The sequence below is a fragment of the Zootermopsis nevadensis genome, unplaced genomic scaffold, assembly GCF_977971745.1.
Source record: "Zootermopsis nevadensis isolate Lab colony 2312 unplaced genomic scaffold, Znev_1.0 Znev_ptg000024l, whole genome shotgun sequence".
Taxonomy (NCBI): Eukaryota; Metazoa; Arthropoda; class Insecta; order Blattodea; family Termopsidae; genus Zootermopsis; species Zootermopsis nevadensis.
The window spans coordinates 2635925-2661039 of NW_028259156.1; the positions used below are offsets into that span (position 1 = coordinate 2635925).

The 25115-nt window shown below is 37.0% G+C and overlaps 1 protein-coding gene and 1 long non-coding RNA gene across 3 annotated transcripts; one reads left to right on the forward strand and one right to left on the reverse strand.

Moving 5' to 3' along the window:
* The first annotated feature begins 268 nt into the window (after nt 1–268).
* fwd (phosphatidylinositol 4-kinase beta fwd) lies at nt 269–24266 on the forward strand. Of its 2 annotated transcripts, XM_022081600.2 has the most exons (12): nt 269–621; nt 4834–5123; nt 7774–8627; nt 8747–8864; nt 9997–10367; nt 10926–11056; nt 13258–13488; nt 14877–15107; nt 16418–16803; nt 17594–17812; nt 18773–19026; nt 21589–24266. In XM_022081600.2, exons 2-12 carry the CDS (start codon nt 4915–4917, stop codon nt 21771–21773), a joined length of 3189 nt encoding a protein of 1062 aa, XP_021937292.1. In that variant the 5' UTR covers nt 269–621; nt 4834–4914; the 3' UTR covers nt 21774–24266. The 2 variants fall into 2 exon arrangements, with proteins under 2 accessions (XP_021937292.1, XP_021937293.1); XM_022081601.2 differs by lacking the exons at nt 269–621; nt 4834–5123 and adding an exon at nt 7474–7664.
* On the reverse strand, nt 19094–20553 carry LOC147872673 (uncharacterized). The gene is made up of 2 exons (XR_015536885.1): nt 20137–20553; nt 19094–19283 (listed from the first exon to the last, which is right to left on the reverse strand). It is a non-coding gene; the product is annotated as an uncharacterized LOC147872673 (long non-coding RNA).
* Nucleotides 24267–25115: the final 849 nt, after the last annotated feature.

Genomic DNA, 25115 nt, shown 5'->3' on the forward strand with positions numbered 1-25115 from the left:
CTTTTAGCCTGTACCAACGCACGGCGCTGGGAAAGGTAGGTTTATTTGAAAACAGTTTTTCGAATGCAGAAACGACTTTGGAATCATGTATAGTTATTTGACAACTCTGTACTGCTAATGAAAGACAGATCGGTTAGGGGAATGACGTAATTAGGAGCAGCTGGAAGCGTGAGAAATTTACAGGAAGTGTAATTACGAGCGCTTTGTGTATTGTGTGAATCACAGACTCTCCACTCGATTCCCACTGCTTCCACGACGGCGTCCTTAAAATTGAGCTCATTTTAGTGCAGCTGCACTCAGTGAGTGACTTTCCCCACCCAAACATACTTTATTTGTCCCTTACCAACATGACCCACAAGTTCCCATCCACTGCAGTTCCAATGTGATCACGTCTAAATGGAATGTGACTTACGCTGATACAGTTGCTATGAATCATTCGGTCATATCGTAATGACGGATAGATTTCTTCGTAATGTTAACCGAACAATATCGAGTGTACTTCAATCTCTGATATGACGTTGGCTACAGTGGAGAATTAATCTAATATGGCTGTCGTGGCTTGTGTCGTTGAAGAGCTTATTTTAATGGTTTAATTTTCTTGTTTTTGCATTGTCTATCGTGGTGAGTAATAAATAATACTGTTGAATAATATAAACTAATATAATCGACAGTATGTTATATAAATTAAAATAACTTCATTGGTTTTATCAATGTGTATAATATTTATGTGGAATGACAGACGGTTACTAACCAGCAGGCCGTCGTAGAAAGTTGCCCATATCACGGAAGTAGAACATTCTTGCATATTTGCTAGACATAGTTTAAGAAGTAAATTGTACTAGAAATATTTGGAATTAATATAATTTTGGTGAGTGTTATAATACAACACATGCTTTTGACTGTAGTTGGGCACACCCATTCTGTTGTTTGTAGCTAGCTGTACATATTATTTACAGCTTCTGTTTGTAAATCACCTTTGTGGTTCATTATTTTCTGAAATTTTAGCCTTGTCGTTAGGAATTGTAGTTTGTAATTCCATTATTTTTTATATGTGGATTAATTTTCAAGTGTTATAGAACTGCTTTTTAGTATGTTTGTGATGACTAATAGAGGGGAACACATATATTTACCACAGAAAAATTAATTGTTCTGTGAGTGTTTGTATTGCTCTGTTGTATAAGAAATGCTCTTCAGATTCAGATATATGGTATGAGCATATGGAATGTGAAAGTGAAGTAATGTCTGTGATCTTCCCATCAAACTCAAATTTGATTTAATTGTCAATAGCCCTGAATTAAATTTTTGCTGGGTTTCATTACCGTGATTTATATTTTACTTTTTAAAAATAGAACTTGTGTTTTTTCCGTGTAGTTGTACTATCTATCATTTTTCTTCTGGAGGAATTGGAACAGGAAAATCATTAGAATAATTGAAGGTGTTAAAAGAGTCTCTTGTAGAGAACTATATATGAAATTTAATATGCCTATGTTGTGAATGAATTATTACTGTCATTTAGTGTGGACAACATAGAAAAGTTTCAAACAAATTCAGACATGCATGGTATAAACTCAAGACATAAACATTACCTCTGTATGCCAAATAATAACCACACTAGTTGTCGGGAAGGTGTTTAACATACTGGAATAAGTTATTTGATATTCTTCATCAAATATTGGAAGTTGAAATCATGATATAAAAGTATTTTAACCAGTACCGAATGTACTTCATTTGAACATTATTACATACATTAAATACTTATGTAAATAGTAAATTTAATAAAAGCCATATTGTTACATGACAATGTTGGCACTTTGGTGAGAGGAGGTGTAGCTCCTACTCATTCTCAACCTTGGCATTAGAAGGGGGTGAGTTGTCAGCAGCACTCCCCGACAGCGCTTTACTGCTGGTAAAGGACCTTGGTACCCATTGGACATGAGACTGGGTGGGCTCCAAAGCTGGTCTGGCTGCAGAGGCTAAAGAAAAAATTCGCTGTCACTGTCAAGGTTTGAAGCCCCACTTGCCCTGCCCATAGCCAGACACTATACTGACTGCGCTATCCTGCTTACCAGTAAATTTAATAGTAAATGTAAATTTATATCAGTATTTTATTTGTATTAAGTGTTGGTATTTATATAATGACATGTTCTACATCCTTGGCTTGTACTATGAAGTTGCTTTGAAGTATGTATGGAAAGTATATCAATTCTGTCCCATTCTTCATGTCTCCGCACCCACCACCTCTGATTGACTTGGGTCCAACCATGAGGCCCGGTCCCAGACACGTGTATATATAGGAGAAGATTATGGTATCCAGTCACATCAGAACCTGACACTGTTATGTTTTGAACACTCCCCTCCTGAACCTCTCTTTGAGCATGCTCTTCTCTGTCTCTCACTTTTTGGGGGGACTATGGTCTTGATTGGTACTATACTCATAGGTGATTGAGGGACTCCTTACAACAGCCCACTGATAATGTTGTTTTGGTGTTGTGATCTGCACCTCATAAGGGTTTTGCAGACTTGCCTTTCTGGCTTGGTAACTGTTCCTCTGCCAAGTGACATTGCACACAGTGTCCATACCAGAATTATTTTTATGGCAGCAGATGTTGATAAAAATTTTCCCCTTTTTATGCCGTGAGGTAGAACCATTAAAAAATTGACAGTGGAACCATGGTTCCGGAGAATGCGACGTAAATACGTCTCTGTAATGAAATGAAATGTAATGGGATGTAATGTAATAATTCTTATGTAAGATAAGTACTTTTGATATTCTAAAACGTTTTTATCAGCACAAAATGATCTAGTCTACAACACACTTCATCTACAAGCGATTCACAGCTCAGCTGTTTCCGCAATAACGAAAGAGGATTGTTGACGGTAGTAATGTAACACAACAACGCCGAGTAAACAGATGACGTAACAATTAGTTTTTTAGGTATAACATAACAATGCATGAAGGAGTTCATATAAAAGCTGACCATCGTTGTCAGTCCCATATTTACACATTGTTGATATGGATCTTTCACATTTTCGTTACACGAGTTTGTTACCCCTTTTTGCCGAATGACCCTTCCATATAGATGTATTTACGTCAAAAAATAGTAAATCTTAGTCAGGTATTTCAGTTTACCAGAAAGAAAGCTGCATAGTTTTATTTGAAACGAATGAATAGCTACAATGACAAGATGTTGAATCCTGGAACAATCAATGTGGTATTTATAGGCTTAGGGTCATTATAATGGGTTTTCCTATAATTATTTATGTTTTTGCTTGCTGTTGTCTTAATGATTTGTTGCCAAATGTCACTGCCTTTGTGATGCTTGATCTGACCATCAGCACACTTCTTCAGAGGGGCTGTGTTTTGTTTTTTTGTTAGAATCACAGGAAGGAAGTTAAGTTTGTTTTTAAAGTTTATGTAATTACTCATATTATCTCATGTACAATTTATTTTGTATAAGATTTTGATTTGCATGTACTTGATTGTCTTAGATACTTTGGTTTTCTCCTGCTAGTTGTTATTGTAGTGTTATAAAATCATCCAGTAGTCTTCTGTAGTGTACAAATAGTGTTGCAGGGGTAGACGCATTTTATGTGAAAGAGTATATCAGAACAGCATAGCTGTTCGTGCCTACCCTATTCCCAGTGGTCTTCTCTTGGTGCACAGACAGTAGTTTCATCTGATTCTCGAAATAAACAGTGGTTATTTACTGCACATAATTAACAAGTTGATCTTTGCAATGCAGACGCATTGTGTTCTTGCAGTACAAACAGAATGTTTAAATATTGTTTACGCGAGCTTCACACTTCAAAGGTTAAGGACATTTAGCAAGCTCAGCCGCTGTAGTCGCAGCCTCGTCTAATAGACTTGTGTGTTTCGTGATTTTATTTGTTTCATGTAAGTTTTGGACTGCTAATTACAGTTTGGATATACAGGAGTGCAATTTTGTTTAGAAAGGGGGGAATGTCGATAAATGACGTAAAATGCTTCAAGTGAAATAGGGATTAATGTAAGTTGTGAGTAGACAGGGTCTTAGAAAACTTATTGTGATCTGTTCAAAGATATCCCAGTATTGCCTTGAAAGGACTGAGGTAAATCATGAGAAAACTATATCAGAATAGAACTTCCCATGTATTTTGTAAATGGTTTTAATTGTTTGCCATTGTATTGTATAAAGTATTGAGGGCTTAATTTTGTCTGTTTATAAATCATATCAGTTTAATTACAAGAATAGCTCATATCTGTAAGTGGATAGCCTGAAAAACTGGTGGCTTGCTTAAGACCTCAGAAACTACAGACGAGAGAAGAGACATTTCTTCATGTGATGCATATAAATTAAAAATTAAAGGTTACGCTATTCTTACTTCTTATTTGTTCCCGCCAAACTCGGTAAAGAAAAGCTTAAGAAATAATTATATTAAAACAAAAGTTGCTTGTCTGGTTTATATTATAAAATGTAGTTTGTTCTTTACAAACAGCCTTGTATTTGCTTAAAAAAAATTACATGTAATATTTTAATATAAGTGACTGTTTTTTTTTAGTTTTGCAGTATAAACTCACTTAATTCAAGTGGGGATGACATTATTTAAAGATGTTCTGCTTGCAGCAAGGCTTGGAAATGAGCATGAATATGACAGTAATCTTGAGACTTGCGGGGTGAGGAAGTGGGTTGAAGGAGGAAAGATAGCGTCAGCTTAACGCTTCGGACTTCCCGCATTCCTTGCAAGTCTCGAAATTACAGTCTCATACTATACTTGAAACATTTTTTTTGTCATGGATAACAAGTTAATAAAAATATATAGATATTCACTTTAATTGTTGTTTTTATTTTGCAGATAGAGTCATCGTTATAGTTACATAATTGGTCACAAAACCATGAGTGGTAGATGACCAGGCCTCCTGCCTAGTATAACATTATGAGTGAAGTTGCTCCTCCACCACTTGGGAGAACTGTGAGAGGTAACAACCTTCTCGCAGATAAGCGACCAGAGGTAGCACTCATCAAACGACAGAAGCTAACAGTATGTCAGAACAATGTGCCACCAGTGCATGGGCGTACAAACCCAGCATTGAACGTTCGCACACGGCTCAGCAACCACCAGCGCAATCTGAGTCTCGATTTTAGGTCAGAAACTAGCATATTTTTCTTTTGTTATCGCTACTTATTTTTAGTGCTTTTAGTTGTGTACTTATGACCTTTTTTATTTACGTTTACAATCGATGATAAAATAATTAATTATAGGATTACTGATGAGGTGTGATTCGTAAATATGGTTGAATGTTATGCGTGCAGCAGCGATAGCGTAGTTTTTGTCAGACGTGCCAGATGTTTTATGTTCCATTGTAAAAACTAGAATTCAGCCCAAATTTTACATGGAGTTACAAAGAATGAAATGAGTTTTATTTTCACACATTTCAAGTTGTGAATAATATTAATATTTAAAATGGTTGTGTGATAAGCTCATTGAAAATGTGGACTCATCTCAAATCTTATAGAAACTAACATCTGAAGTGCAAGTTCAGATATCCACCTGAAACATGTTGCATGTTTATTGTGTAGTATATGCAGAAAGGAGTAAGAAAATACGGTCATATCTTTTTCTGTTTTTCCTTGCTATGCAGCAGAAAATTTTCCGGTAATCAGTTACTAATTGACACACCTACAAGGATGTGTTTGAATGAATAATTATTTGCCGTAAATATCGCAGATAAAAACTGTGTTAGCAGAATGAGTAAACAGGCTCGTTATTATTCCTGTTTCTGGCAGTTGAGAAATTTTTTATTTATCTTGGGCTTGACGGACAGCCTATTTCTTCTTGTGTCCAAATTCATTGAACGTGTCAGAGCTACTCTTCACGGTTCTGCCGTCTGTACGAATGCTGGCATTTTGCAAGGAATTTTTCTTATACACGTAGGAACGTATCAACACTTCCCTGAAAGTTCATGGACAAAGTTTATTGGTTCCAGACGTTGAAAATTCTGTGAATGATTATGTGCTGATTAACACATTACTGAACATTGATGATTGTGAAATGAGAAGGTAGGAACTGGCATTAGTGATCGGCTCTTTGACTTGGAAGGCATGTCAAATTAATGGGGACAGAGGAACTTCTTGTTCGTGGATTTGTATCACAAGGTACAGCAAGTGGAACAGTTTACTTTAAGCATTCAGTATTGTAAACTATTTTTTATATGATACAATATTTTTATTTTCCGTCTATACACAAACTTAAAATAATGTTGTTTAAAATTATTTAAAATTATAACATTCTCAGTAGACACTGCATCTTGTTACATTTTTTGTATCGACGACATGTTTCAGTGTGTATCACATCATCATCAGGTCTATCAATTTTAATATATTTTAATAAAAAATATAACAAAAAAATATTAAAATCGATAGACCCGATGATGATGTGATACACATTGAAACATGTCGTCGATACAAAAAATGTAACAAGATGCAGTGTCTACTGAGAATGTTATAATTTTAAATAATTTTAAACAACATTATTTTAAGTTTGTGTCTAGACGGAAAATAAAAATATTGTATCAATAAAACACAAACATGACGCAATTAAGATATAAATTATTTTTTATATATATTTATTTTTTGGGATACAGTAACTGAGATAAAATATGCTTAAAAAATAAAATCTCATTGGGCATGTGTTCAAACCAGTAGAGGCTATCTTCAATGCAGCCTTAGAAACCAGTTGACAGTAATTGAAATTTATGATGTTCCTAGGGTATTTACGAGCAGGGATGTTAACTCGCGGTTTAAGTTCACTTAGGGCTATTGTATCGAGCTGAATTATGAAGGTATTGTAAATTGCGTCATCTTCTGTAGGTGTTGGAAGACTTGTTTATACTGTTTGAACTGTTGATGTTAAGCCCCATAACCTCTGTTCTCGTGTTATTTAGCACTTTAAAACAGAGTGATAACTATATTAGATTTTGTAGTTAGTAACACCGCATTCTTTATTTATGTGTTTCGTAGTGTTAACAGTGATTATTTCTTCAAACAGCATCAACCAGTTGTTGTTTGTAATAGTGAAGTGTTGTGTTTTCTATATGGTACAGACTGAATTCTTAAATATTATTTAGACTATCATTGTATTCAAAGTATTAAATTGATTTAAATCCTCTGGTTGTAACAGGTTACACATTAAATATAGGTCTTTGCAAGATGTCGGTTGAATTGCAAAATGTCATGAACAGACCAGTTTATGTATCTTTTTATTATACCAGTTTGTTTTTACAATCCTGCAGTGCACTTCTATTTAATGTACTATATTAGGGCGCCTTTTTTACACTGCTGTTAATTAACTGTGGCTAATACTTGCGGTGTATTTTAATTACTATGAGTATAAAATACCCGTTAATCATAATTTATTGCTGTGTTGCACAGACATTAATGCGTTTGGTGTCACAGAATACATAACATTTGGGAGTTTATTACCTGTTAGTGATGCCCCGTACAAGAATTGAAGGAATAAGTTGCAGTTGCTGTGCAGAGCATCTCTGAAGGAACACTGGCCGCAGATATGGAAGATTTCAGCCGTCAGAAATTGGTATTGGATGCGCAGGAGTAAGATCTGCCAACTGTTGTGTGTTCTGTGACGCCAGATTTATTAACATTAGCACAACACTTCAATAAATACAAGTAATTAAAATTACTGTATCCATTTTTCATGACCTTGTATGAAGTTGCATCAGGAAATAAGTTATTTTAAATAGTATGGATTATATATCATGATGTCTTCTGTACACAGATCAATGGGCATTCTACTGCCTCCAGTGTCGCAGGTCACGACTGTGACAACGTTGACAATGCACCATCGTAACCGTAGTCTTGACTCAGCTTTGCAGCGAATCCCCGAAGTGGACATCACGCCAAGTCCAGAATGTGAGCCCACGGAACGAATCCCTGGGTCAGCCAAAGCAGCTGTCGTAGGAGAGTGTGCCAAGAACACGACATGTGGTCCGCCTGTAGGAAAGGGACGAGACCGTGAGGAGATCACCAGTTTAGGTTCAGATGACTCTGGCATTTTGTGTGGTTCTGACAGTGGGTCAGGTAGCGATGCAAATACAACAACACGCGAGTCAAGTGTAGAACAGTTAACTGGTATAGATCACAATCACGAGGGCTTTGACTTGCCGTCACACGAAGCACATCATGCAAGTAATATAAATAAATCATGTGTTGACTGCCCCGACTTAGTTGAAGCCTGCGGTGACCATCATGAACTGGAGCCCCACGGTGCGAATGCAGACTTTATCACCGTGACACCAGCAGTTGAAATAAATGAACTTGCCGATGATATCGTTGAGCAGAATGACGAAAATTGTGCTCCAAAGTACAGTCACAGTTGTGAAACTAGTAGTGACCATTCAAGTGCTTCCATACCAGGAAAAGAAAATCAGTCATTTCCTATATTATCTCCTTCCTCTATCGCACTCTGTTGTGGAGGGAGTTCTGACGATAAGAAATCTGAAAGGGATGCGACGCAGATTAAGGGAGCGAAAGGTTTTCTTTTGAGACTGTTTGAAAGCAAAATGTTTGACATGTCGATGGCTATTACCTATGTATTCAACTCGAAGGAGCCAGGTGTTCAGAGTTACATAGGTGAGAATGTGGTATTTGTATTTTTTACTGTATTATGACAAAATAAGACTTGAATGTTAGCGATCGTTTCTGTAAACAAAGTCATTTGTTAATGTCACTTTTTTTTTTCTCCGCTCTAGGTAACAAAATGTTCAGTTTTCCTGATCATGAAGTAGATTTTTATCTACCACAGCTAGTCAGCATGTATATTCAGATGCATGATGTCGCTGAAGTTATTCACCCGTATCTTGTTCACAGGTGAGAGAGGGAGTGTTAAGAGTTTTCTGTCGATTGAAATATTTATTTGTTATAGCTGCTTTTTAATTAAAGTCATTTTATGTCCATATATTTAAGGTACGTTATTCAAACAAGAAGTGTGGGTTTTTCACAAGGAACTTGTAAAAACATGAGTCACTCTTCAGTGATACAAATAATAAACTTTTGAGAGTATGGCACATATTTTGCTGTTTCCTGTGAGCAAATTTGTAGAGGAGAAAGTGTTGCGAAACTTCGCAGTAATATTTGCTATGAAGTGATCCACATGTTTCATCTTGATAAATCTGCCTCATCATTTATAATCTTGTGCATAAATGAACTTTTATTTGCTTGCATATTCATTTAAGTATAAAATATTTTACATTAAACATACTGACATTACTCTGATAACGTAAATTGACCAGAATGAGTAAGGGTCAACCTGTACAGAATATAAGAAATCTGTTTTAATGGTCAGTAACTGAGAATGATGTCATAATCATTCTTTGTGAACCACTCATGGGGTCCGCAGTGGCCGCGCGGTCTGAGGCGTGGGCCTTCTGCCACTTGGTCGCTGGGACCGTGGGTTCGAATCCCACTCAAGCCATGGATGTTTGTCTGCGTTGTCCTGTGTACAGGTAGAGGCCTTGCGACGGGCCGATCCCTCGTCCAAGGAGTCCTACCGAATGTCCATAGATCAAGCCAACGAAATGTTGGGACCCGCAGTGCTCAGGCACTTGAAGAACGGGTCGTTCCCAGTATCCCAGTGAACCACTCGTTCATAACAAGTTTCTAGTTGACAGACACTGAGCTTATGGTTAGACTCCATTTTTTTAAGATTTGCTTATATGCCAAAATATTGAATTACTTTGTTATAGTGATTCAGTTATTTTTCATATGCTATAAACATTTATTGAACCTGTGGAATTTCTTCAGCAGTGCTGTCCTGAAAAGACATGGCATTTGTTGTGAACCGTTATTGAAGTTTCCACTGTAAGCGTAATGTGTAGATTGACATTTGTAATCCAGTAATATTTATGCCTGTGATGACATAGTTTAATGTCTCTTTTGTTTGTGAAGTTATGGAAGTATCTGTAAGGGAGATTTTTTCTATTTCTTCTCTTGTAATTTACAGATGTAGAAAGTCTGCGGACTTTTCATTGAAGTGTGCGTGGCTTCTTGATGCATATAGTTCAGATGCTCATCTTCCCTCCAAGAAAAAATCCCATGGGACCAAGCTGAAAAATCTGATCTTGTCAGATGAACTCCGGCCCAAGGAGGCAGATTCCGCACTCGCTCGTCGATCGAGAGTTAGTACTGGTGGCCCTGCACCTGATTGTTCCAAGATGAAGGAATTAGCTTCACCAACCTTGCCCAGTGGTCCTCCACCAGCTCCACCTCTTCCAACTAGCACTCCCATCACATCACCAAACAAGAGGACTCATCAGCGTTCTAGGTCTGATGCTACAGGACTGTACCCCGGGAACAGAAGAATGATATCTTCAGGTAAATTTGTGTGTCGTAGGTATTTTAATACGATTCTTTATTCAGTATGGTAAACAGAAATATTAACACCTGAGTTTCTTGTAAATCAAAACAAGTTTCTGAGGAATACATACATTTTTATGCAGTGAATTGTTCAACGTAAATGGCTTGGAAGGAACATTTGATGCATTATACGTAGTTTGTAATATAAGTTTTAGTTTGTGAAATTAAGTTTTGGGAAAATTAGCTGTCTTAGAGGGAACTAGAATTTTTACAGTTGCATTTTCCATCTGCATCTGTAGACGTACGGTGGTTTAAATACCTTGTACGTATATTTCAGCTACTTGAAATACTTGTTACAGCGTACAATGCTGTAACGTGTCCTTGTTGACAAAAATGGGTATGAATGTGTATTACATTCACTGTACTCATTTCCTCTAAATATGGAGCATATTTCTAAGCATGAACAAGATAGTATCTGCCCTGTAAACGTATCGGATAATGTGATATTTTTTTTATTATTTTGGTATATAACAAAATTAAGTGTTTTTGAACAATACTTTAACATTTTATTTACAGGGAACGGCAGCAAGATATGTTTGGGAGATTTGGGCTCTGGAAGAGCATTTGATAATGGTTGCACGTGTTTTGAAACCTGTCAGGGTGTTGTCAATGACCTTCGAGGAAAGCGAACAGATTGCACTTGCAATGTAAGTACCAATATCAGTTTCAGTTATGTGATATATGAAAATGTCTTCTGTGCTGTGCTGTGTAGTCTGATAGAAGTTTATTGACATTTCAGAGGTGCGTGCTGCCTTCATCCATCAGGTCAGTGAGGTGATGGAGGCTAGCACCCATGGAATGTCATTAAACTGTCGGATTACATATTGAAACGACTAATAATATACGAGGGTCGCTCATTAAGTAATGCCCCACATTTTTTTTCTCAGCCAATAATGAAGATAGAAAAGTGCACTTTTACATGCTTGAGATTTGATGTTTCCCGCGTTCGTGTACGGAGTTTCAAATGATTCCAACCGACAGCGGAGCTGTAGTGAACTGTTAAAATGGCGTCTGTGAACGACTCTCGTTACAAGCAACGAGCTGTAATTGAATTCCTTGTTGCTGAAAAAGAAACGGTGGTGAACATTCATAAACGTTTGTGTGCTGTGTATGGAAGCTGTGCAGTCGATAGGAGCACCGTTGGTCGCTGGGCTAAGAGAGTTAAAGCTTCAGGAAGTGAAGAAACCGAGCTCCGTGATCTGCCGCGCTCTGGGCGTCCTGCCACAGCCACCACTCCAGACATGTTGAACCGCGCGGATGCCATTATTCGTGAGGATCGGCGCATCACAACTCGACAATTGGCCCAACAGCTTTCAGTCAGCAATGGAAGTGTGATTGCAATTATCCAGGCTCTCGCATATTCGAAGGTGTGCGCAAGATGGGTTCCACGAAGTCTCACAGCAGACCACAGGATTCAAAGGAAAACGATTTCTTCTGAATTGTTGGAGCGTTTTGATGCTGAGGGAGAGGTCTTTCTGTCCCGGATCATTACAGGTGACGAAACCTGGATACACCACTTTGAGCCAGAGACAAAAAGGCAGTCAATGGAGTGGCATCATCCTCAATCACCGAGAAAGAATAAATTCAAGACAACTCCCTCCGCCGGAAAAGTCATGATGACTGTCTTTTGGGACAGTGATGGGGTCATTCTTGTGGATGTGATGCCAAGAGGTGCGACCATCAATTCAGACGCGTACATCAGGACCCTGAAAACCCTCAAGAAGCGTTTTCGACGAGTTCGGCCTCACAAGCATCCAGCAGAAATTTTGCTCCTGCACGACAATGCACGCCCTCACACAAGTCTGAGAACCCGGGAAGAAATCACCAAATTGGGTTGGACGGTGCTACCCCATCCACCCTACAGTCCAGATCTGGCACCCTCCGACTTCCATCTCTTTGGGCCACTTAAAGATGCTATCCGCGGAACAAGATTTGAAGATGACGAGAGCGTGATTCAAGCAGTGAGGACATGGCTACGTGCACAGGACAAGAGCTGGTACCGGCAAGGCATGCATGCACTTGTTCCACGCTGGCGTAAAACCGTACAAGTTGATGGGGACTATGTGGAAAAATAGTATGTGTAAAGGAAACATTGATTTATATTGTCACTAAATTTGAGCCATCTTGAATAAATATGTTCTGAGGAAAAAAATGTGGGGCATTACTTAATGAGCGACCCTCGTAGTATCTTCATACTCACCTTCATGAGAATGTTAGATTTTTCCTGTATAATGTATGTTTGATGTACTTGAATAATGCGTGAAATGTAGTGGCGAAAATGGTAACTATGCTGTTTGCTGAAACATTGGTTAGCTCAAACATTTAGTGTAGCTGTCATCTAAAAGCCAGAGTTATAGAAAAATTGCTGTCTGCTGGGTTATTGCACCATGTAATCTGGTAGATTTCCAGGTTGCCAGACTACACAGCGCAACAACTCTTCAGAGTCACTGCTGTGAAAACGCCAAATCCTACAGAGTTATACGGTTCACAGTTTGACAGCTGGATAAATTTGGTTACTGTGAAAGTTTCAAATAGATATGTTTATGTTTTACTATAAGTTGACTGAAGTGTGTTCTGGTTAATAATAATTATGTGTGTGCACGAGTGTGCCCTGATGATAGAGGCAGTTAGCACCTCTGAAATGTTGTTCAACTTCAACAAAACTACGTGGTGGAATATCCCAGAATGCTGTTATCTTCCTTTGCAGAACTTTCCAAATGTATAATTTAATTTTTTACTTTATTTACTAAATGGAACATTCCACCAAAAATGCGCCTATAAAATTTGGTACTGAATATGAATTTTATACGTTTTATGCTGATTGTACTGACCATTGTACTTTAATTAGGCTCCACGTTTGGCGCCAGAATTGGAATTCATCAAGGCCCTTATATCCATCAGTAAGCTCCTGAGTTCTATTCCAACGAAGGAAGCGAAAACAACACGACTTCTCGCTGAACTTCACACATTAAACCTCAACCTTCCTGCTAGAGTATGGTTGCCTATTCACAGTGAAGTTCCACATCATATTGTGAGAATACCTCCGCAAGCATCAGCAGTACTCAATTCAAAAGACAAGGTAATGTTTATCCATGTTATAAGACAAATATACTACTGTAACGCATACACACACACAACAACAAACACATCACTTAACCTTTATCTTACTAGCATTCCCTGTCTGGGACGTAAGTTGTGTACTCAGCCCTACGAACGTTCCCGGCGCGGAAATCAAAACTTGCAACATCGTAAGTAGACTTAGCTACATCTTTTGGCCTCTTTTAGGGGCTGCAAATATTGAATCACTTTCTCTAGGGTTCTGACAAATTCAACACGAGCTGTCAACCCGGGAACTGTAACCATAAACAGCAATAAACATTGTTATTGTCAAGTGGGTTTCGGCTTCGTTTTCAGACCCCCCCAATCAAAGCTACTCACATTCCTCGGCATGATCTGTGAAAAGAATGTGTATCCACTGAAGTAGGGGAAACAAATTTTTCTGTGTGGTCATTAGTTCACAGCCATGGCTTCTATCATGTCAAATGAGCTTCCAAAGAAGAAAGTAAAGTTACTAAGGCCTATTTAGGCAATTAAGATATTAACTGCATTATTAAAAAAAACTATGTTTTCTCTGTTCTATTCGAATAAATATGGCTTTTATTTCGTGAATTTATCATATTTACTTTAGATAATATTAAAGTTTTCCGTGGAGCGTGCACAAAAGTTTAAAAACCTGCAAAAAAAAAACTCTGTAGGGCTGCTACCACTTTGCCATTTGAATCCCGTCGTTTAAAGGTTAACTTCACTTTACTTTACTGTAATATTGATTAGTTTGACTTCAGTCCACTAAGTGAACTGTGAAATTTCAACTTCTTACAGCAGTAAGTATGAAGAAGGGAGTTTTATGGGTTGTTGTGTTATGTAGTCTGGTAGAAGTTCACTGACGTTTCAGGTAAACTTCTGCCAGACGACAGAAGACAGCCACCTTCACTAAGTAAACTGCTTTACTTAATGCACCACTCACAGCACACAATTTCCACACCCAAGTAACCAAACTTTGTTTTTACTAGGCTAAAAGTCACGTGTTACTCTTGTGTAAGGCTGTTTCTGTACATTGTAAGTCTGCGTACTACGTGAACGCTAATAGGCCGAAGTCAGAACATGACGAGAATGACAGTTCTCGCCTCAGATTTACAAACTGCAGAAGTGAACTTAAGTCACATAAAAATAAAGTGATATGTTCCTTAACACTGTCTGTATCTTAAGCAGATGGTAGAAAAATTCATATATTGTACTAAAATGTCGTAAAGATTAAATATTTTTTATCACGAGGGAAACTGATGAACAGATTAACAGTTCATTAATCAGATTAAATGTTTGTAATATTGGTATTTACTGTGATATTCTACTACATAATATTGGAAATTATTTTTAATTAATTAAGTTTAATTTTTTTATTGTTGATAGGCACCTTATATAATCTATGTAGAGGTCTTGGAGGTGGAGGACATTCACACTTCACCGGTACCAGCAAAGATCATGAATACTCTTCGCCATACCAAGTCAGAAGAAAATTTGGCGGCCGAAGGCGCCGCCCAGGCAGAGAGTGCATCTCTTTGTGCCTTCAGTGTGTATGGAAATCCTGATGATGAAACTGGGGACTGTTGGTCTCAGGAAGATGATGAGATATCACAGCAGGTACATATTGTATATACTTTTTTTGTGTTCTTATATACTAGTTTAATGTGACCCATGAAAGTTGACAGGAATTAACTCTCTTTGTGTTGAACAGTAATACAATTTATTCAGCAGTATCTTTGCAAATTGCATTGAAAGTACAAATTTATAAAACTTGTTTATATGAAGTAAATTAAATATGAAATTGTCTTTATGGCGACTGAAATCAGAGGCCTGCCAAATGTGCCAACTTAAAATTGACCACCTAACTCCATACTCCTGGCTGGCAAATGCAAACTCCACCATAGCCTTGTTTGCATGCCAGTTCACATGTACCCAGCCCACCATTTCACATTTAGAATTACGTGTCTTTGATATACAGTGAAACCTCGGTGCATCGTTTTTGACGGGGGAGAGAAATAAAAACGATGAATACAGGAAAACGACAGTTGCAGAAAAGCATTAAAAATGAGTAAAAATTAAAATTTTGCATTTTTCTCTTTTGCATACACAAAAGAATACACATAAAACCTGTATCAAAGTTAATTCTTTTTGCCAAAAAAAAGTCTTTAATGGATAACTTTACGTTTTAGGCGAAACAGAGCCCTTTCCATGCTCAAAACGTTTTCCTCATCACCTTCAAAAATGTTGTGCCCATAAAAGAACGAATTCACTTTTTCACCAATGCGGCATGTGCTTCGGCGAAACTCGGCACAGCTTTGGGCTTGTATTCGTCGTCTTCCCCCTCCTCACCGTTCCCCCCCCCCCTTTTTGCGATCGTCACACGACTCATCGATGGTGTCAGTCGTGCATATGGCAAGCTCGCTGTGTGTCTTTTGATATTAATTTATCTCTAAAACGATCATTTTAAATTCTAAAAATATTGCGTAAATTTCGTTATAATTCCTCAGAAATGATCAGTGTGGGAATATTGTGGTCCAGGACTAAGATTTTTGAACGATAGAAGCGAGAAAATGTAATATTATATTATATGTTACGTATCAGGGGCCGAACAAAACAGACAATGCATCCGGGAAAACAGTAGTTCGGGGAACGATGGGTAGAGGTTTCACTGTACTTTAGTTTCTCTGTGGATCCTACAACTTCCAGATTGTAATAAGGTCCTTTAGCATTTGCATAGTTGTGGACACTCGTGGCCATAATTATGGCTTCATGTGTTGTATAGGTAGTAAGTAAAGCCAGTTTCAACATAAATTAAAATGATAAGTCCATTTATAAGAATAGTCAGCTTACCTTCAAATTTTTCTCACTTCTAGCCAGCGTGCACTACCATTTTGTTTATTTACTAGTTTATGTTATGACACTTTCAGTACATGCAACTCCGCAAGCCAATGGATCGTGATACTATTTCCCAGTTAAGTCAGGAGTCGAGCGATTCACGAGAACCTCCGGTATTTATTGCTGCTGGCGACATTCGACGGCGATTATCAGAGTCATTTCATGATTTGCGGAGAGCAGCTTTTACTCACGATCCTGAAGATCCCTCAGCAGCTGCACTCAAAGAGCCTTGGGAGGAAAAGGAGAGGCGAGTGAGGGAAGCTTCGCCATATGGTCACATGGCTTCCTGGCGCCTTCTGTCAGTTATTGTTAAATGCGGTGATGATCTACGACAGGAACTTCTTGCTTCACAGTTACTCACCATGTTGCAGCGCATTTGGGAATCAGAAAGGATTTGCCTTTGGGTACGCCCATATAAGTAAGTATTATTATTTATTTCATCGGTATTCAAATTTGTCTGTCTTCCTCTTTGGCACTACAGGACTTTTAGGCCCTTGGCCTCTTCAGTGACCTTCTCCCGTGCATCCCTGTCCTTCACAAGCATCCACCACCTTTTCCTGGGTCTTACTCTTAATCTGCGGCCACCAGGATGCACTACTAAGGCTCTCTTTCGCCCCCTATTCTGATGTTCTAGTAAGGAGTACAACTGCATAATTATGAATTGATATGCTTCAGCATAAACTGTTTCTTCTAAAAATAAAATGAAATATACAGAGTTTTCTGTTTTGGTGCCATTTTATTGCTAAGTATGTAAACTTAAACAGCGATTGATTTGACCTATATTTAAGAGAGACACGTTTACATTTGTACTGACAAGATTTTTTTTTTATAGATTTTGCTGGTCCCCTTTTATGCAGATGTCAAGTTATTATCTTTAAAAAAAAGCCAATGCTCGTCCCAGTCCTTTACAGTTCCCCATACATAATGTCTCCTCTCATTCAACATAACATAACCTTGCAGTTGATGCAGCATTGCTAAGTAACCAATAACATTATCAAATATTTTTCAGTCTCATCTGCTGTGTTTTCCAGATTTAACTAATTTAATGGCATACTCAATTTTATTTTGCATCTCTGACACTAATTCCTCTGTTTGAGTATGTGATTTTAATATTTACTGATGCAGTGAATCTATTTTCCTGTTTATTGTAATTATTTTAGTCTGTTTTTTTCCAGTTGTGAATTCTAATTGTTCTTTTTCTTGCTAAGGATCTTGTGCTTATCAAATGATACTGGACTTATTGAGCCAATCCTGAATACTGTATCGTTACATCAGATCAAGAAACACTGTCAGCTGTCTTTACTGCAGTATTTTAAACGGGAATACGGGTCTCACAACTCAGAAGCTTTTCTTACAGCGCAATGTAACTTTGTAGAAAGTTGTGCTGCTTATTGCCTTGTTTGCTACCTCGTTCAAGTGAAAGACAGGTAAGGAACCATTTTTTTTATTTAGTGTTCTGTCTGACGACAGGTCCATATGAACAGGATCCTTCCATCCTTTTCTCGGACTGGGACCTGTTCATATACGTTCTTGGCAGATGATCCAGAAGTGGTTTGCCATTGCCTTCTTCTGTGTGTGAATGGAGTAATTGTTGGGATGCCACGGAGGAAAACTCCGTGTTGCCTAGACCACGGCCTTGCCCAACACAAGTTATAAATTTGGGCACCGAAAATACAAATATTTAACTTGAATATGCTGTGAATTAACTATAAGGTTTTTCTGAGTCATGAGGCATAGGAAGACTGCCAAAAGATTGTGTGGAAAGTTCAGCACCGTAGACTAGGGAGATATTCTCATACAGCAGTAATCACTAAGAAGTGCATCAGAAATTTATTTTGTTTATAATTTTTTTCAAGTTTCTTTGCTCTGTGGAGGAAATAATAAACAATATTATAAACATGAGATCATTTGAAATTGAACCTAATTCAGTCCTGCACTGTTAACTTACAGAGATGCATGTTTTAAAATGGTTTTGCCAAAGAAAAGAATTCAAATTAAAAAACCTCGCATGTAAAGACAAATAACGAGCCATATAGTGATGTCGACGTGTCTGTACAATTGATATACAATAATGAAGTCCATTTTAATTTTCATTTAATTGGTGATGTGCAAGTATTTATAATTTTGATTGATTTAAGAACTTGAAGACTTATGTGAAAATTCGCTTGGAGTGCCTTTTTGTATTTGGTCAATGTGATTTCTTTAGAGCTGAACCCCTTTTTTGTTGCTTGCTATGTTCGTCCTTCTCTGCTTATGTTAAGATTCGTAACTTATTTCATGTATGATGTGAGATATTATTGAATCTTATTGTGCTGGCGATATATTCTGTATTTTCAGAAACAATTTCTGTGTGCTTACAGTGAACCCTTTTAATTTTACTTTCTCAGGCACAATGGAAATATTCTTCTCAACAGTGAAGGTCATTTGATCCACATAGATTTTGGATTCATCCTGTCAGCATCTCCTCGGAATCTTGGATTTGAGACATCACCCTTTAAGTTGACGCCAGAATTTGTTGAAGTAATGGGTGGTCTTGGCTCCGATATGTTTGAATATTTCAAGATATTAATCTTGCAAGGTCTCATTGCTGCACGGAAGCATATGGATCGAATTCTCAATCTTGTGGAGATCATGCGCTCAGGTAATAACATTGCCTTTTGATTACTGTTTGTATATATGTTACGACAGAGTTTTGGTTGACATGTCGGTTGTGTGACTTACATTTTTTTAGGATTTTGACACCAGTCTTCAGGTGATTAGTTGCTTTTATTCTGGTAGTTTATTTTTTCTTGTGATAGTATCTGGTTTAAAACCTTTGTCACTGAATAGGAAGGTGTGGTCTGGTAGTCATCATACCCAGTTCTATTGGGAGAGTCCTTGGTTTAACCCTTGTTGCTGCTGCATGAAACACAAATAGGTAAAATAAATAAAATGCTGACAGTAATCAGTTAACATCGTGGTTACATTCTTGGAAAGCGTGATGATATTTCCATAAGAAGTAACAAAAACAGCTGTGTTACATTCTATTAAAATTAAATCCATGGCGTAACACCTCCAGAGAGCCAAAGCCGACTAGCTTGACTGCCGGCCTCACGTTCACATGCCTAAGCAGAGGTGAACGATCATCCAACCAGATATAGGGTGACGTGTGGTCAGCACGACGAACCCCCAGCCATTGCTAGTTTTCATGACCGGATTACGCTACTCATTATAGCTCCCCAATTTCCTCATGATGCTGGGTTGGCACCGGTCCCATACACTGGTCGAAAGCTCATGAGAAAATTTCTTCTCCCCCGAGACTCGAACCAGCGCACATTCCGTATCGCTGGTCCAAAGCATGATGCCTCAGACCGCGCGGCTACAGCTCAGGACTGTTACATTCTATTACTCCAGTAATTTGTATGTAAATTAAATATAATACATTCTAATGAAAAAGTGACACTGCACTAGATGCTGTTATTCACACATAACAGCATCCAGTGCAGTGTCACTTCAAATATTTTGTCAAATACCATTTTCATTTTTAATTCTGAATCCAGTTTGAACCATTTGACTATATGTATTAATTTCCCTGATGCCACTGATGATGACCTCTTGAGGTCGAAACACGTATGGCACTAGTGTCATTTTATAATGTTAATAGTTGTTGGTTTGCTTATCCTATATTCTAAGGAAAGGTAATATTTTTTAGTATAGTCAGAACACAAGCCAAACTCCCTGCAATGGCATTACAAATGAAGTGTCTACCAACCATTCACCGTAGTACATAATGATGGCAAATGACCACCATACAAACATTTTGGTCATCTGATTGTTTACGGCCTGAGATGAGCAGTTGTTTGTCACAATCATTTTTGAGCTGGAAGTTTAAAATCACTGGGCACCACAAGAAAATATGTAGATGACATGGTCATGTGATGCCCAGTATTTGTCAGTCCTGGTGTGTACGCATAGTGGCAGCTACCTGCGGAAATATGAACAAAACATATAATGAGCTGTTTAACAGTCCAGTGACGGAGACTAGCTCTTTCTAAGAGACCCAACAGAGTAGGTACCTCTCACCTGAAGACGGAGACAGAAGCAGCCTCCGAAATGTCGTGAGTTTTAAAAAACAGACGATGGAAAAAGTCCTGACAACAAGTAATTTTAAGTGTTTAACATAGTTCCTCCACCGCTGTAGAATGAGTAATTCAGATAACTTTGTAGACATTTAAGCAACTTAAGAGTGATATTAAAAAATTTTGTTCAGTGCTATTATACTGATTGAGAAACATAAAAGTGATAACATTTCATAATCTGCTAGTGATGTTAAAATGATACTGTGTTAAGTGGTCATTGCTTTGAATAATTTTCTTTATATGTGGCATCCAGTGACACCCACTGCCTGCCCTATGTAATGCTTCCAGAACTCACCCCACTACACATTCATCTTGAAGTTGGTAACTGCAGTGTTTGCTGAAAAGTTGATTAATACTCAACATCTGATGCTACTTACACTTGAAAGCCAGTTATGCATTGGACTCAGCTGTAAAAACCTAAGGACAAAACTGTTTTATACCGGGTGCGGCAGAGGAAATGCATGTTTTTCAAATAACAATAACCCACTTGTTGATTTTCAAGTTAAAAAAATTTTAATTACACAAAAAGAAAGGTTTTAAAATTCAGTTTTTGTTGAGCATTTTTGAATTACTTCCGAAAAATAACATCTGTCAAATGACGCCCTTCCTTCTGTATGCACTCTTGCAGCCTCTCCTCGAAATTCTGCGTTGCTCTTCCCGACATTTCTTCCCCCACAGTAGCGATGTCCTGGTGAATGGAATCTTTCAGTTCCCAGATGTTGCATGGTTTGTTTCTGTAGACCTTTGATTTGAGGTAACCCCACAAAAAATAGTCATATGGACAGATCAGGGGAGCGAGGCGGCCAAGGGATATCACCGAAATGGGAGATGAACGGCAATTATGGATTCACCACTTTTGATATAATTTTCAACGACAAACACCTGATGCTCGCGGGTCCACGGTGCCATGGCTACTGAAACTGCATCATCTAAGCTGTCTACTAGCAAGGGGCGGAAATCCCCCACCCGCCTCCTTGCCGAGTATTAGCCATTCGAAAAACATGCGTTTCCTCTGCCGCACCCAGTATAAGAGGCTTAGACCACAGAATGTTGCAGAAACAATTCAGTTTGGTGTGTTATTTCAGGGTCACAACTACCTTGCTTTAAGTCTGGTGCAGCCACTGTTCAAGGTCTGAAGAATCGTTTCCACTTGAACCTCACAGAAGAACAACTCCGGTTATTGGTGGATAGCTTGGTGGAATCAAGCATTCATTCACTGAGCACCAAACTGTACGATGGCTTCCAGTATCTTACCAATGGCATTTTGTGAGCTTGTCACTTTCTCATATTTATGTGAAACTGTGTGCATGTGTATCATAAATCTACATGTGTAATCTGTGAACTCTGAAGAGATATTGTGAAAATGAAAGAAGAAATCGTAATAAAGTAATTTTACGTTACAAAACTTACTACATCGAAAGGCACTATAAATATATGCTGTTGATTTGAGCTGTCTAGCTCATGGTTTAAAATCAGTACAAGCTCAAACTTTTAAGATCATGAACTTGCCTATCAGCATTTAACGTTCCAAAGAATTAGTGTTTTTATCAATGCCATTGTAGGAGATGAGATGGATATGGTCCGAATCTAAGAGTTTTTATGATTCAGAATTTCAGAATCTCATGTCATTGAAACCCCGCGTAACAAAACGAACGTAATAGTTTTAACTATGTCATGGAAACACACTTCATCCATTTGGTGCGGGGCTTGTTTTCATGAAGTGGCGTGTACATTATGTGTGTTCTTTCTGACTTAATTTGTTTCTTCTTGTTGGAGAGTTCGTGTCAGGACGTTGTAGCATTCTTGAATATTCGCAAGTACAAGTTATTACTGCAAAATGGTATTTACCTTGACTGTGGTTGTCATTGATAAAACCAAAAATAATAAATGCATAACATGGACCATTGCATATGCATGGAAATAAATACTCATCAAGTTATATTCTTTTCATATTAAAAGTGGCAGTTTTTATATATATATATATCTTTAAGTGTTCCATTTACAGAATTTCATTACAGTTATATTTACTGTTTGGGAGAATTCTGATGAAGTGTTTCTTTTGGAAAAATAAATTGTTATTTGCCTTTAGAACATCATCAGAATAATATACCCATGTGGTACCTATGTGCATATAGATTAGAATTTTATACATATTGGAATTTGGTGATTGCAGTTAACAATGCAAGACCACTGGGGAGAGAGATGTTGCTTGACGTCCATTTTGTAACCATAGGATCTGGTATTCTGGTTTAGCACTTGGCTCATATCTTTGTTACTATCAAGTAACTCGTTTAAAAAAATGTCCTTTTGATCGTGTTATATTTTTATTTCTTATTTATAAGTAGTTTACTTAGCAATATTACCAATGAATTCATAATGCAGATAATGGAACTTTCAGCCTGTCTTGAGCAACCACAGCTTTGTATAATTTGGTTAGCTCTACAGATAACATAAACTGTCATTGTGCAGTCAATTTATGTAAAATTAATTACTTTTAAAATCCTGAAATGAAATATTTCAAGTACAGTATTTTTTAATGTAACCCACATCAGAATTCCATCACAGTTCCCAAAATATATATCGATTCTCTGCATATGTAAGACTGATGGGGCCTGTTAAATAGCATTACATCAAAACTGGTTTTGTGTACTATTGTTCCTTCTTTGTGTGTGACTGTCATATTTTAAATGAAATTTCTGTGTACAGTACTGGTATTCCACAAACATTACATCACTCTTGTTATGTACATAGATTTCAGGCAGTCTATGGACGTTCAATTATGGATAAACTGGTGCTTTCTTGATACATTAAAAGTTATATGAGGTGTTGGAGTTCTTTGATTTTTTGCAAAAGATGCTGCTGTTATACATTATCAAGAGATTGATGTAAAGAAAATTGGCTGTTTTCATTTCTGAAAATTGAATTTTGAGGCGGTAATATTTTCTCATGGATAGTCTCTTACACGAGGCTTTTAAACATTTTATAATGGATAAACAGCAGGTATTTGAAAACTCTTGCATTTTCTCTTTGTTCAACATGAAACCCATATGCTTCAGGGATTTACTGTGCTTTGTGCAGCTTTTACAACTGTTAAGTTATCTTGGCTTTCTTTTTCTGTTTGCTTTATTTATTTACTGTGTAACGCAATTATATTTCAGAATAAATCTGACTATGAAAGTTTGTAAATTGAAGCCTTATGTAATAATCCCTTATTGCCTATGTGACATTTATAAATTGTTCAGGATCAAAATTTAAAATAAATGTTTATCAGTCTTAATAAGTTAATTTCTACAATGGAAAATCATCAGGAAGTTATGTAAGCTTGTTTTTAAGGTATGGGCACTACTGGCTGTAAGGATTGCTGTGTACGTTGCATAGTTGCTTACAAGAAACGTTAACATTTTCAAAAGCTGAAACTCTCTTAATATGAATACCATATATTTTGTGCCCCTCTTTACTTTATTTATTAAATTTTAAATAATTTAAAATATTGTGAATGTTACAGCAAGGCTTTATTGTTTCATTCCATTTTGTATAGGATATACAAGACTATTTATAAAAAAAATTATTTCAGAACAGGAAAAGGAATGTTACACAAATTTTCTTGGTAGGAAGATGTTTGAAGTTATTGAATATTTTTGTCACCATAAAAATGTTCTTTTAGTTAATTCTCAATTTGCCGACTGTTTGATATTATAAATTGTGTTTTCTGTATAACTGTCATTCCATTTGTATTTTATGAAATAAAAAAGGAATAATGTGATTGCAATAATTCTTTAAATCCCACTCAGTAATATTATAATTTTATTTACTTTTGTATGAAGTTCTGTATCATTTATACCTGTCAACTCCTCATGTGTATGCATGGAAATGCCCAATTTTACTCCCTTTGCTATGGTTTCCTTATTAAGACTGTTTCACTCTTTCTCTGTAACTGCATTTGGTATGCACTTTTATACTTATTCACAAATTTCCTTTTATTGATTTTAGTGATCTTTAATAACTTATAAGAAATAATTAGTTTAAGTTTCTGAATGTACTGCTTTGTCTTGTAGCGTTTGATTTGTTATCAATGCTGTTTGAAATGTAATAATTTCTATTTAGTACAGTAGCTTGAAGGGTTGAATCAGTATGCTCCTTCAGGAAAAATTTTGTTATTTTATGTCACATATGTTGTATGCCAGCTACAGTATTATTTTGTAAGGAAGAAAGAGAGAGTTCTCTTTTACAATTAAACACCGCTGAATCTGTATTTTGGTAGAAAGAACAAAATTCTTGTTCAGAAATTTTAAAGGTGTCATAGTCACCACAGTACAGAGATATTAAACTAAGATACAGAATGTGGCTTTGAGTCTACATTATTTTCCTCTTATTAAATCGTATATGTAGAAGTGATGTCATGCTACATGCAATCAGAGTTTTGCTTACTGACTGACAATCTTGCCTTCCCAGAATGAAAAGGTACAGGTAGCTGAGCAGTTGATATATGAGTATGGAAACACTAAAAATTTAAAATATATAATAAAATTCAGGTCAATACACAAAACTATATTTGGATGTTAAAATTTAAATGTTAAAATTTTAAATTTTAAATTTGCGCCATTCATCACTA

Bases quoted from the DNA above. Each gene is read 5' to 3' on its own strand.
- fwd (XM_022081600.2), top strand. From the start codon at position 4,915: ATGAGTGAAGTTGCTCCTCCACCACTTGGGAGAACTGTGAGAGGTAAC. The intron at 10,368-10,925 runs GTAAATTTGTGT...TTTTATTTACAG, and splicing joins CAGAAGAATGATATCTTCAG to GGAACGGCAGCAAGATATGT. The intron at 16,804-17,593 runs GTAAGTATTATT...TTTCTTGCTAAG, and splicing joins CTTTGGGTACGCCCATATAA to GATCTTGTGCTTATCAAATG.